This window comes from Ambystoma mexicanum, chromosome 14, assembly GCF_040938575.1.
Source record: "Ambystoma mexicanum isolate Mex_15411 chromosome 14, UKY_AmexF1_1, whole genome shotgun sequence".
Classification (NCBI taxonomy): Eukaryota; Metazoa; Chordata; class Amphibia; order Caudata; family Ambystomatidae; genus Ambystoma; species Ambystoma mexicanum.
This window is the reverse complement of record NC_090940.1, coordinates 619,084,855-619,098,827: the sequence shown is the minus strand read 5'-3', so window position 1 is coordinate 619,098,827 and position 13,973 is coordinate 619,084,855. Positions and strand designations below refer to the sequence as shown.

General features: G+C 44.1%; 1 protein-coding gene across 1 annotated transcript in view; it reads left to right on the top strand.

Moving 5' to 3' along the window:
- The first annotated feature begins 769 nt into the window (after window positions 1-769).
- Window positions 770-13,973, top strand: part of EIF2B2 (eukaryotic translation initiation factor 2B subunit beta) — a 94,030-nt gene continuing 80,826 nt past the window's right edge. The window contains exon 1 of the mRNA XM_069638061.1: window positions 770-976. Within this exon, the coding sequence (XP_069494162.1) occupies window positions 814-976 (163 nt within the window). The 5' untranslated portion in view covers window positions 770-813. The remainder of the gene's footprint in view (window positions 977-13,973) is intronic.

Here is a 13,973-nt window from a genome sequence, read left to right as displayed (position 1 = left end):
TTTGTACAATTGAGTTTCTAAAGGATTTGATTCTGCAAGATGCTTATATCAGTCATAGCTCTCAATCATTTGTGTCGCAAAGGCGGGTGAAAACACCCGATTTTATTTTTGGAGGCCCATTGAAATGAATGGGCGTGTAAGAGGCTTGGCGGGTGAGTCCGCTGTTTACAAGGCGGGTGACACCCGCCAAAAGCGTGTGAGTTGAGAGCTATGTATCAGTAGATTGATTGACTCAGGCATGTTTTCTCAAATTGTATGAATGATACATTTTATTTCATGATTTTTTTTAGTGTATGATTTTAAATTGAAGTAACAATAATTGTAGATTCTGTTTATATTAGTATGATAATTCTGAGTTGTAAATTGATTTATGTACATGTTTTTGTTTACGTTAAGCTATATGAAATTCTTTTTTATGATACAATATTGTAAAGTTGATTTAATTCAGCTCTATCAATAAAAATAATAATAATAATCTTCCATGGTGTCAAAGTGACACTCCTTCCCCTTTGCATAAGGGTACTCAGCAGCTATGAATACCAGATAGGAGGACAATGTGTTTCAATATTTGTATATGTTGTTACTGCTTGTATTCTTTATGTCGTTCAAAAATATATACATTTGAGGGCAAGTTTAACGAACCATGCCGTTTTTATTCATTAAACGTTGGCAGGCTCTGCTATGACATGGCCGCCATAGTTCAGGCTCCCGGAAGCAGCCCTGCGCGGCCCGGAAGTGTTCGGCGCGCCGGCTTGCCGAGTGCCTTTTAACCCGGAAGTGCCTGTCACTTGCTCTGTTACTTTTCCTAGCATCATGCCGCCCCCGGGGGAGCGGGGACCGGAGCTGTCCGAGCGCATTGAAGCTTTTGTGGCGCGGCTGAAGCGGGAGGGCGGGCGGCCGAACTCCGAGGAGACGGCGCGGGAGACGGGGGCGCTCCTGCGGAGGATTATCGCGCAGGAGCGGTGGGGGAGCGCGGGTGAGCGGGGGAGCAGCCGGGATATAATACATGCCATGTGTATGGACGTCTCCTTTTTCTAGTCCTATCTTTTCTGTTTCTCTTTGGAATTCCTTTTATTCAGGAAATTACATTTACGTTCAAGAACCTAAAGAAAACAACATGACCATGTGGGCAACAGGCAGGTGACAGTGAACAAGCTAATCAGTTTAAAATAACAACTTAAAGCAGTGATGTTATATTATCCAGCAGAATAAAGCTGTAGAGTAGAATGGAATAGCGCAAGTACATTGGTCCTCATTACAAGTACAGCTGTGCAGGAAAACCAGCGGTAATGTAGTGGTAACTCGGTTACCACCACAGTACCATACTACAACTTGGCTGGCGAGGCGGAGGAACAGCTTCTGCTGCCTTACTGCTAAAAATTGGTGTTATTACCACCAGTGACAATTCCACTGAAATCACCATAAATGGTTACTAAGACTGCCATATCACCACTTGTAATTCTGATTGACCAAGTAATGGTAATTCTGTTTGTTGGTATTCTGACAGATTTACCAGCGTAATGCTGCCAAACTTGCAACGAGGCCCGTTGTGTGGTATCTTATGTGCATGCAGATGTAAAGTGCTAGTGGAATGTCTGATGGAACATGGAATGTAGGGCTCTGGAGATTCTAGGAGTGACCGCTGGGGATGAGATGGGATGAGATACCTGGCTGTTGTTTGTCTTTACCCTACTCTCCTGCTTAACTGCCTACTTGTAACCTGTAACAGAATAAATACTTTCCCTTTAATTAAGCCTGGCTCAAGCTTAGTTCCTTGTCTTACCTGCTGCCCAGGATGCATATATGGTGATTATGTACTGAAGAACCCGCTGTGAAGGGTGCAGGATGGCTACAGTGTCAACCACCTTTCCCCCAGAAGATGGAGAAGAATTCTCATCCTGAAAAATGGCAAGAGAACAAAAACGGATCACCTAGAAGCCGCCATTTTTACCTGTGTTGCATCTGCACATAGAGAAGGCAACATGGTTTGTTTAACCGGCCATCTGACTACCGTAGATGAATCTCGGGCGGATTGAGTTCTGAGACGATGTCCTACCATAAAAGAAGGCGCAAGAGATGAGAAATTGTGAGATGTAGCTTGTTAATTGGTGATGGGTCCATGAGGGGGTACTTAGGCCCCTAAAAAGGACAGGTGACAATGGAGCGGTGGCATGCTGCCTCCGAGAAGGGGCAGGGAAGTAAATCTGCAGAGCCCCTGACTGGAAATGTGGTTGGGTCCTGTGTTGTGGGCAGACCACAGGCAAGAAGTTTGAGGCAAAGTTCTGGGCTGCACGCACTGATGTGCATGTGTGCTGCTGGGACATGTGGTCCCTATTAAACTCTAAGTAACGTCAGTGCGGTGCAGTGTGGCTACAGTTAGGCAGTTATTGTATTTGCTGCCTTCTGGAACTTTGCTCAATTTACTTGGAAGAAAAATTGCATTTTGCTGCTCTGCCATGAGTATCCATCTGTGCATCCTTTGATTAGCTTACCCTGCCTGGGAGCTCGGCTACCCCTGTCTGGACTTACACTGTGAAAACGCTGCCTCCAGTGCGAAGCACGCATGGTGAAGCGTGTGGCTGCGGTTAGGCGGTAAGCTGGTGGGTGGACTTTTTCCATCTTTATCTCTTACATTTCCTTGCAAATTGTGCATTGGCGATATCTCCTCATTTTACATAGTTCTGATTTTTATGTACAACCTGCGCAGTGGAAGAGGGATGGCTGTGGATGAGCCTTTTATTTAATCTGGCTCACATTATGGACCAAGAAATGCTTATTGCGATCAACCTACCCTGCCTCCCTCACCAGTGGAAGCCGCACCCATGTTGGGAAACTGTCTCGAAGTGGCGGCAAGCCCTTTCGTGCGTTTTCAAGCTGCGAGTGTACCTGCAGCCTCAAAACATTAAAAAAAATCAGAGACTATCGTGCTATGACTTTGCATGTGGGGGGGGGGTCATTGTGATCCCAGCAAGTAATAAATGTGGTCACCCTACCACTTGATGACTGTGCAGTGTTCACCCATCTCCATCTCAGGTATCTGCATCAAAGCTTTTATATGAACAAAATGATTAACTCACCTTTGGACATATCTGCATTACAGAAGTCTTTTCTGTTCCTCTTTATCCTCACTTTCTTGTACGCCAGTTGATCTGCCACCCCGTAGACTCTCAACCATGTTCAAGCAGCTGGATACTGATTTGATTGGAGGGCAGAAAGACATATTTTTAATGAAATTAACCAAGTTATATGTGCCTTTAGTCTCTTTGTATGAAGGGATCAAGCTTGAGACCAAGTCCCATTCTGTTATGCTAGAATCAATTTTGTATAAGATTAATAATCCAATGGTTTACAGCAGTTTTAAATACTTTGTTAGTCAACAGCAAGGCTTAGCTCCCTCAGGGAACTTGCCTCCAAGGGAAGAAAATGGTGATCTAGCTATGCATAAGAATATTCAGATACCTGGTGGAATCTTAATGGTGGGTCGGAGGGGGGGCACAGTGCCTTCAGCTGATATAGTGCAAACTGTAGCTGTTGCAGCCAGTGAGGACCATCAATCTTCTCCCAAACGGGTGAGATTGGCAATACAACACCCGTGGAGTTTTAAACTCCATGGAGCAACCAAGTGTCGAAGGTTTAACAATTGGGGAGGTTGCTCTTTCTCCTGCTAATGAAGATGGGGAGGTGGGTTTTGCCCCGTTTGTGGCTGATACTTGGACTGAGCGTATGATTCTGAGAGATGTGCCTAGTGGGTTGGCTTGTAACAAAAAAAGAGGTGGGAAACAAGAAAGTTAAAAAAAAAAAAATAAATAAATAAAATTCCATTGATTAGGTACACAAAGCAAGTTACAAAGAAATGTGTGAATACACTTTTAAAACTCTGCTGGTTAACAAGGCACTGGATGCTAATATGAAGATAAATTCTCTGGACTCTATTAATAAATATTGCCTATAAGGCCTGTGCAAACCGTATGGATGAGCGAAAGGGGGGTGTGTTGGGTTCAGTTGGCTCGGGGAAAAGTCAATTCAGTGACAGTTAAAACTGTCCATTTGAATCTCAGAATGTGTGTATATTGGTGAATTAACTCCTCAGAGTTGTTTCTTGGTGGTGGAACTAATGCAACCAAGATTATCCAAAAATCTGGGGAACTGGCTTATGCAGACACATGAGTTGGGTGTCCAAATCTGGAGTTTCCTGTTATCTCCAGACTCTCTGATCACATCACATGTAGAAATCCCTTTTTCCATTATCTTTGAATGCTGGCGGAAGCGTGTCCGCTAATCCATTTTTTTTTTAATAATGGTTTGAATTTGGATGGTGTAAGAATTGTTAATCCCAGTACAAGAGATGGAGTGTGTGGACATCAATCTCGCACAAATACGTTAAGTATCCTTAAGGGCTCCAAGGGCTGTGAGCAGCCTATTGAGGCTCCTAAAGAAAGATGTCCGCATGATCCTGAGTGGGTCACAAAGGGTGATTTGAGAGCCTCTTCTACTAAGGTCAGAACTAGGCACCCTGAGCAGGCATTTAGAGTTTTGCTTGAGAGCGTCTTGCCGGAAAATAAAAGGGTAGAGCAGAATCGCACAAAAATTATTAGGCTGTTGAATGCAATACCATCTTTGGCGGCTCCCGCCTTGTGCGATATTAAGCGCATTTATTTTTCAGTTCATTCTAGAACGGATAGAGTGAATATCTTTTTCCGTTCTAGATTGATCATGGAGGCCGTAATGAACAGAGCATAATGGGTACATGTGGTTTTGATGTTGTGCCATCTGTGCACAAGGGCTGTAATCGGGATGATGTTGGGTATGGGCCTGTAATGTTGCCTAAAGACACTGATCTCTTGTGATCAGAGCACAGGCTGATGTAGACTGATTCCGTTTTTTTCTAGTAAAAATAATGAGACTGATGTCGAGATTGGCCGAGAGTTGCAGGAGCACTGAGTAGAGCTAAAGGCGCTGACCACTCTGTCCTTCAAAAGCAAATGTCATGAAATTTTTCTTTCGTGGAATACCCGGGGTTCATGCTCATCTTTTAACCAATCCGGTAGTGAGTTCTCTCCTTAAATCTAATTCAGTAATTAACCTACAGGAAAGATGGCTCATGAACCCTCCCACCCCCCACCCCCTTGATAGATAGTGAGTTCTCGCCTTAAATCTAATTTGGTAATTAACCTACAGTTAACATGGCTCATGGACCCCCCCCTCTTGATTGATGGGTATGCATCCTCGTTTCAATCAGCCAAAAAGTGTGCAGCAGGACGCCCATCGGGTGGACTTTTAACACTAATTAAATCTACCTGTATATTCTCGATAATTGGGCAAGTGGATATTTGTTTCAGTATATTAGCCACACATAAATGAGTGGCACGCAAATCCATAATGGACATTCTAGTTCCGAGGTGGGTTTGGGGAACATTAATAGCTTTGTTGAAAAGATTTGATCAATGAATGGTTGGATACCTGGGGGAGAGGTTTAATTCTCCTCTCATGTGATCTTAATTCTTCGTTATCTCATTGTTCCCCAACTGGATTGGGTGCAAACACCAAGTGGGAAGATCATTTTGGGTATATCTGGCTGAAAGCCTTAACAGGATTAGGTTTGGTGATGTTGAATGGTGCCACACATGGGGATGTAACAGGTCATTTTACATGGTATAGGGGCGCGAGTCATTCAACCCTGGATTACATATTTGTTAGTCTGGGGCTTGTTGATCAGTGTCTTTGTTTAGACATTCTGCCGACATAGTGACCACTGTACACTGTCTGCTAAGTTGAGGCTGGGTTTGTAGTTGGGTACTGCCTCAGGGGTAGTAGTCAACGTAGCAGGGAATAGCATAACCTGGAATTCCTCCTCGGTGTCTAAGGTTAACTCCACTATATCCACCTTTGTTAATTCCAAAACACAGGCTATCCTCCAGTCGTATTTTTCTGTAAATAACTTTGCAGGTTCTGTAGAATGTTTCATTTAACCAAAGTGTGTTTATGCATAAAATGACTATGCGGACTGGGAGTCTACACCACAAACATATATATGATGGTGAAATTGCTGTTTGGAAAATCACATTAAGGGATGCAATCAGTCATTTATTGATCTCTTGACCTCGCTATATTTGAAAAAAACAGATGTATTTTAAAGCTTAATCAGGCTTATAAAAATTTGGGTTAGGGGACACTGCTAGTTGCGGGATCAGCGTGAAGCTGAATATATACTCTCAATTTGATCTAATAAGAATTATCTGGCATTTTGGCATATACTTAATGGGATTGAAAATCTTGCACTTGGGACCGTATTGAACTCTATTCCAGAGGAAACCTGGTTTTCTCGTTATTCTTTATTTGCCTTGCCTATTACCCCTGGTGACAAGAAGAGCTGGTTTCCAGAGGCACCCGACAATATGTGATCTTTATCAGTGATCCTTGTTGAAATAGAATTATAATTAAGATTAGTTCCTCTAGGGTGCCCGGCCCAAATAAGTTGTTTAACTTGCTATTCAAAGGTGACCCGAGTCATGGGCGACAATCTTAGCTATTTTGATTGAGCAGATCATTACTGCTCATAGGTTTCCTTCCACCTGGTCTACAGCCCATGTGTACTGTTGATTTTTTAAAAGGGGGTTACGATCCGACCCGCTTAATTACCGACCATTGCCATCCTCGATGCCAACCTCAAGGTCATTGCAGCCTTGCTGTTGGAGCATCTTGAGGAATGGCAGTTGCAGTTGGGGAAAATTTCGAAATGGCAGACTGGGTTTCGAAAACAAATTAGCACCCCTGTCAATGGTTTCATCCTGAAAAGTGTTATGAATCAGGCTTGGTCATCAAAATATGATTCAATCTTTTTAGCTACCATTGACTCATCCACTGCGTTTCATGCAGTAGATTGGGGTCTTTTATGGACTAAGTTAAACAACTGGGAACTACCTGAAAGACGTTTGATTGTTTATCGTCTATATGAAGGCTCTAACATCCAAGTTAGATTACAGGTTGCCCTGTCTCTTAAAATAAAGACTTATCGGGAAGTCGGACAGGGCTGCATGTTGGCACCTAAGCTCGTTAATCTATGCATGTCAGATGTTGGAGAAACACTTGCAACTGCTGGATTTGCCACCCCCAAGATTTGTAATTTGAAAGTGTTGTGGTTGGAGTATGCGGACGATTGTATTACCTTTGATTGTATCCAAAAAGGCCTTAAGCATTTGCTCAGTGCGTTTTTCGAATTTTGCTGATGTTCACTCACTTAAAGGTAATCCGAATAAGGCCAAAATCGTGCAAGGCATCCGCCGTAGGTCTCTTTCGAAGTATACATGGCGTATTAAATCAACTCCTATTGAATTGGTAGACACTTTTGATTATTTGGGCTTCACTATTTTGGGGAAACCCTATAAAGAACCTATTAAACTGTGGTTATTAAAACACTGGTGACAACGTTGCTAAATCAAGTGCACAGAATCGATAATGCATATGGAACATTTTCTCCGATTCCTATTAAGAGATTTAAAAAAAAAAATCTTTTTGGGGAAAATCTTTCCCAAGTTTCTATATTGAATTGAAGTTCAGCCACTTTGGGTTTTAGATTTTCTCCCTACCTTAGAATCTCTAGTTTGGAAAATGTTGTTATTACAAATACCAAATAGTGTGCCTCTTGCCCTGAAAAGGTATGAGCTGGGCTATTATTCGCTCGGGCAATGGCCAGTTGGAAGTATTTGAACTTGTTATAAGATTCTGGATCTGCCTACGGGTTCCCTTTTTGTTGCCTTAATTTTAATTAAGAAAGGGGATCACTTTTTGGCAGCCCTTTCCAATTTCTGCTGCAGTTTATTAGAGCAGCTGTCTCTGAATTGGTTGCCAATCTGGTAAAGGTTAAATCGCTGCTATTTCGCCATGATTGGATCCTCACAATATGTCAAGTTATTTTGTATTTGTATAGTGCCTTATGTACTATTGGTATGAACTCAAGGCATGGGTAGGTTGAACGCCCTCGGGAACCGCAGTTCAAGTCAGTTGAGGGAGAGAGTTTCGTAAAGTGCGTGGGCGCACCAGGTATGTGTGCAGCCGGTGTGGTTGTTGCGTGGTAGCTGCTTCTTAGCGGTAGGTGTGGTGCTGAGATCAGTTGAATGTGTTCAGTCTGGAGGGTGGACAACCAGACTGAGTTATGGCTGCGTTAGGCCAGAGGAAATGCCAAAGCTAGCCGGTGTGTGTTAGCTAGCTGTGTTTTATTAGGATGATGAGTGGTTTGATGGGTCATGTTAGTATGGGAACAGCTTTACCGAATGTGTCATAGTACTGCTGTGTTCTAGTTGAATGGTGGTGTGTAGGAGTGAGTAAGCGTAGTAGTGTGATATTGTGGTAACCAGTGAAGTGTATGCAATCGGGGACAATCTACCTACTAAATTTAACTTTTAACACAGTGACGCTAATAGGGCACATTCAATGTAATTCAACTCTAATACAGTGACTCTAATAGGGGATGCTTCTAGGTTGAACTTGAACACAGTGATGCTATTGGCACACTAGGGATGTAACGGTATAACGTTAAATATACCGTGAACCACTTAATTGAACAATAATAACCATCACATTGTTTATACCGTTAAGTGTGCTTTTCAATCTGATTTGGAAAGGCTGTAACATAAACAGTGTGTGTGTATGCGCACACGCGTATACTATCAGCCTCCATTGATCTGTGGCATGCAGGCTATCAAGATGGCAACATGTTCATCTTCACCAATAGCCAGTGGGGGGAGCTAAAAGCCTAAATGACCACTTAAGAAAAACTATTCTCTACACATGTTTGTTTGGTGGAAGCAAGGGGTGGCATTTCAGTGGAAAGTATGTTGAAAAGCCCAATTCTGTCCCTGGGTGCCTGGTTTTGTTTGTAATGATATATCTGACAATTTATGACCTTTTTAGAAAATATTTATTCGTTAACTTCACCTTCTGTACCGTGATGATGAATAGAGTGCAATAGATGAAATGCTCTCCTATAAATCACTACGTTTTTTAAAGTAAAGATTATAAAAAAGCAATCCTCGCTCAGTTTTTAACTCTTTACCCTCATGTAAAAATTGGAGGAATTTTTTTTCGATTTTGTTGGATTCTTTTATTAACTAGGGAAATTTGAAGATGTTATGGATAACTTGATTATGAATTTAGTTTTTGTAGATGTCAAGAGGAGAATGAAATTGAAACCTTGCGGCATCTCATTACAGCCGGCCCTGCAATGATCACTAAAAAAATGCATCTATTTCAGTAAATACGGTGAGCTGTTTGCTTCATCTAATTGGGCGTCAATCTGGCATTTCTGTCTTTCGGCAAGAACTAACGCCATTACTATTGCAGTGATTCACCTTAACGATATGTACTGTTGACATCTCAGATTGTGATTTGTTCACTCTGATATATTGCACTCTTGACACTGGTGCTCTAGCAAAGGTATTTTGATAATGATATTGGTTACTGGGCTAGACTAAAAAAAGATTGTTATTGTGTATGAATGTTTTTCTTTCTTTTTTTTAATGAAATGGTTTTAGTATAGATATGATATAGTACATTTTGTATGTCTTAAATTCTGATTTGAATGTTACGAATTAACTTCTGTTACTGTGATTTGTTAATGGTTATTTTATAACCATACAACAATACAAAAAATAAACTATTGGTGTGGATTGCCAACCATCTGCGCCGGCCCCTGCAGTCTGACCCTCTAACCATGTCGTTGGGCAAGGGGGCTTTTGACAACACGTGCTGTGCACTCTTGAGGAACTATGCAGGACTCCTTATCGCTGTGTATCGGAGGCCTTATCCCTTTGGTCGTATATATCTTTGCGTCGTTGGAAGTAGCACTGGAACGCATAGCTATGTCTTCCAGCATACAGTCGGACATCTGCAATGAGGCATTTTGTTGCTTTTCACTTTCCGCGCAGAAAAAACATAATGGCAATTAGACACTTGTTCCAGTTCTTCAAGGAACTGAACTTCCTTTTGTTGCAACGCCACTCCATATTTAATTACGGACAGAGAAGGTATTTGAAGTTGACAGACAAGACCGGTTTTACGGTTTATCATACAGAGGCTGTATTTACTTCAACTTTTCAACGCTTGGCTGGGAAAGCGTGAGAGGAAAGATATTTGATTACAAGGAAAATAATTGATTAGTCTGTATCTTTTATATTCCCGTGATTCTCTATGCAGTAGTCATACGTCAGTATTGTGCTGAGTTGTGTGGGTTATGTTTTTCCCATTCCACACATACATGTCAGTTTCTGTAATAGTTAGGGTTAGAAACGGAATGCATGGTATTTGATTGTATAAGGATCTATTTATTGCGAGCTATCAAAAAATCACATAAGAAGACTATTCTAACGGAAACCAAGATGAAAGCTGCTCAGGACACATCTACTACCTTCTTGAGTCTGCAGACAAATTAAAGGTTCTTTATGACATGTCTCAAGTCATTTGGGGGGGAGACACTCACTGGCCCATTCTCAGCCACATACATAAAACCACACACGCACCCCATTCACCCAACATTCTCTGAGCTGTCATTCATCCACATGCCCCAACATTCTAGCAGCAGGCAAGAAGGGCCAGTGACTAGCACCACCACAAGCCTCATGCACTCAACAAACTCATGCTTGCTATAACACCCGCCCTCTGTTCCACAACGCACACACATACCACAGATACATCCCGACCATTGACTCCAACAACCGCACATGAGATGAGGAAAGACCTAAACAACCATGGTGCTGATTCCCTCCAGGCCCTCCTGAAGTGGAGCAAACTAACCTCAATCCTAGTCCTCGCTTTGGTGGCCTTCCAAACTTGTACCCATTTTGCCATACTCGGGCAAATAAGACTAAGACAATACCACTCTCTCGAACATCAGCTAAAGAGGCACCGAACTAAAAGGGTTTGTGTGAACCAACCGGCCTCTGCATGGTGCCTCAGCAGGAAGCATTCTAACACCAAGGTATCATACTCTACCCACATTTTCCCCACTTTATCTGGCCTTTTGCACAACAAACTCCCTGCTGAGTAGAGGATCAATTACAATGAAGAGATTTAAAAAAAAAAAAATCCTACTAAGCAGAGCTTTCCCACAACACCTTGTACCCATATTCGGCAACTAGCCCTTAGACACGCATCCAAACAACCATTCCTAGTTGACACCGCACCTGCCCACCATTTCCCATCAACTGTGGGAACCTCCAACCAGAGCTCTGCCACATACTCTACTTCCTAGATCCAGCAAATGTACAGTACCTACACACTTGCGATTGCACCAGTGGCATGCCTGATGGAACATGGAATGTAGGACTCTGGAGATTCCAGGAGTGACAGTTGGGGGAGGAGACGGGATCGGATTAGATGAATGGTGGTTGTCTTCACCCTGCTATCCTGCTTAACTAGCTATGTGTAACCTGTAACGGAATAAAGACTTTCCTTTTATACAATCATGGCTCGGCTTAGTTCCTGCTTGCCTTCCCTGCTGCCCAGGATACAACATATGTTACCAGTCGTGCACATTTGAGGCAGGGTGGGAGCCAGGCTCAACATTTTTGGGGGGGTCGGATGGCAGTTTTGAAAGCTGGCAGCAAGTGGGGCCCTGTTAATTTCCCCCCACCCGCTCCTTCCTTTGAGCCCTGGAGGCAGAATAGCTAGCTATTAAGCCTTCCTTTGGCCCATTAGATACATTGTGCACCCCAATCAAAGTTACACCTTTTTGGCTTCATCATAGGGGGTCTATTGACAATGCATAAACAGGCTTTTGTCCTTTGCCACTGTACATGTTCTTTTATAATGTTTAAATGTAAATGCAAGCCCAGTTTTGACAGGCTCTTGCTGTTTGAGGAGCCACGGGTTGGGCGTCGTAGCAGACTGTAATGCCTTCTGCCTCAAACCAAGGGCTGGTGTATAGACAGAAGAATCTGTCATCTTAATAGTTTTTTTATACTGCTCCAGTCGCCCCCATATGATACAGCATTTATAACGCACCTATACACAAGTGTTTCAAGGAGCGACGAGGCAAGGGATGGGGAACAGAGGGAAGGCGGAGACAGTGATCCTACTAGGCCAGGTGACATTGAGATTGTGCAGGGGAAGGGTGAGGGGCCAGTGCAGTACATGGGATTGACAGTAAAATGAATAGAATAAATAAAAACAATAAGTAAAAAGTGCGGCCAGGTCGTTGCAAGGGAAAGTGCAGACATCATCTGTCGAGTGCTTGTAGGGGACTGTAGGGATACAGAAAACAATCCCCAAGTGCAGAGGTTGCCAGGGAGGCAGTGCAGGAGTTCAACTGGTGGGGAGGGGACTTGGGCCCGATATCAGAGGGTAGCCAGTTGACCAGTGCAGATTCAGATTCAGCCGGGAGTTCAGCAGCAGAGAGGGGGAGAGAAAGCAGAAGCAAAGGGGAAGGTTTTGAGGTGCTTCCGGAACCGTCGATGGTTGTCAAGTTTCAAGGAGGCAGGAAGGCTGTTCCAGAGGGGGCCCCAGCCGAAGAAAGAGATCTGCCACCAACTCGTTGCTTGGAGAAACGACTGACCCTGAGGGAGTTGGCGGTGGATGAGAGAAGAGCTCGAGAAGGACGATATTTAGGAAGAGGGAGTTGGATGTATTAAGGACCCAGAAGGCCTTGTGAACAATTCAGAGGGTTTTGAACTTGCTCCTAGCAGCCACTGGGAGCCAGTGCAGAGATTTCAGTCCTGGAGAGATGCGATCCCTGGGCTTGAGGCCAAGGACAAGTCTCCCAGTCCTGTTCTGGATGAGTTGCAGAGGGCGGAGAGTAGAAGCAGGCAGATTTGAAAAGAGGTTGTTGCAGTAGTCCAGCCTAGAGAGAACCAGAGCTCTGGAGTCTGAGCTTCTGGGGCAAGGAGAGGAAAGGAAGAATACCGCTGAGGAGGTGCAGCTGGTAGTGTGACTTCTTAGAGACTTCAGAGATGTGAGGAGAGTAGGAGCGTGTGGAGTCGAAGATGACCTAGAGGTTTTTAGCCTCACAGGTTGGAACAGGAAGAGGGCCAAGAGAGGCTGGCCAGAGAGTGACAGGAAAGGAGGGTGTAGGTGTGCCAATGAGGAGAATCTAGGTCTTAATGGCTTTCAGGCAGAGATCATTGGCGGCACACCACTACTGGATAGCAGACAGTCAGAGATGAGAGGAGGGGAAGTGGTGGAAGGGAGCCTGAAGGTGAGTGGTCATCCGCAAAGCACTGAAAGTTGGGGCAGACGGCGGCAATGCAGTGGGCAAGATGTGCCAGGTATTGGTTGAAGCCAGGGAGATAGGTTAGACCCCTTGGGAACACCACAGTTAGAGATAGAGGAAGGACCCAATCTGAGAGGAAGGCCAACCAAGCCAGGTCCTGATTGGTGATACCCAGGTTATCACGAAGACGGTTGAGCAAGATGGCATGGTTTACCGTGTCAAAGGCAGAAGAGAGATCAAGTAAGATGAGGACACGGGGGTGGGGGGGTGTTGGAATTGAGGTTGGAGAGCAGGTCTTCACGGATGTTCAAGAGAGCAGTTTCCATGCTTCTGGCAGCTCTGAAGCCAGACTGATGGTCATGGAGACAACCAACGGATTCAGTATGAAGATGAAGCTGGGAGATGGCCAGCTTTTCCAGGAGTTTGCCCAGGGAAAGAGTGATGGAGATTTGGCGATAAGAGGGGTTGGCTCTGGGTTTCTTAAGAAGAGGATGCACAAGGGAGTGCTTCAGGGGGGAAGGGGAAGACTCAAGAGGTGAAGGAGTGGTTGCAGAAGTCAGCCAGAGCAGGGGCCAAGGTGTCCATGTGGTCCTTGATGGTTCCATAGATTGGACTTGTCCGGAAACTTCATCTGGCAGAACAGGGGAAAGGCAGAGAAGGAGGGAGGAGAGGTGGCTGAAGGGCCAGAGGAAGAGCAAGGAGTAGAGGGGGTAGGGGGGGAAAGGAAGAGGGGACAGAATGTCCTGAGCTTTTAGAGATGAAATGAGAAGCC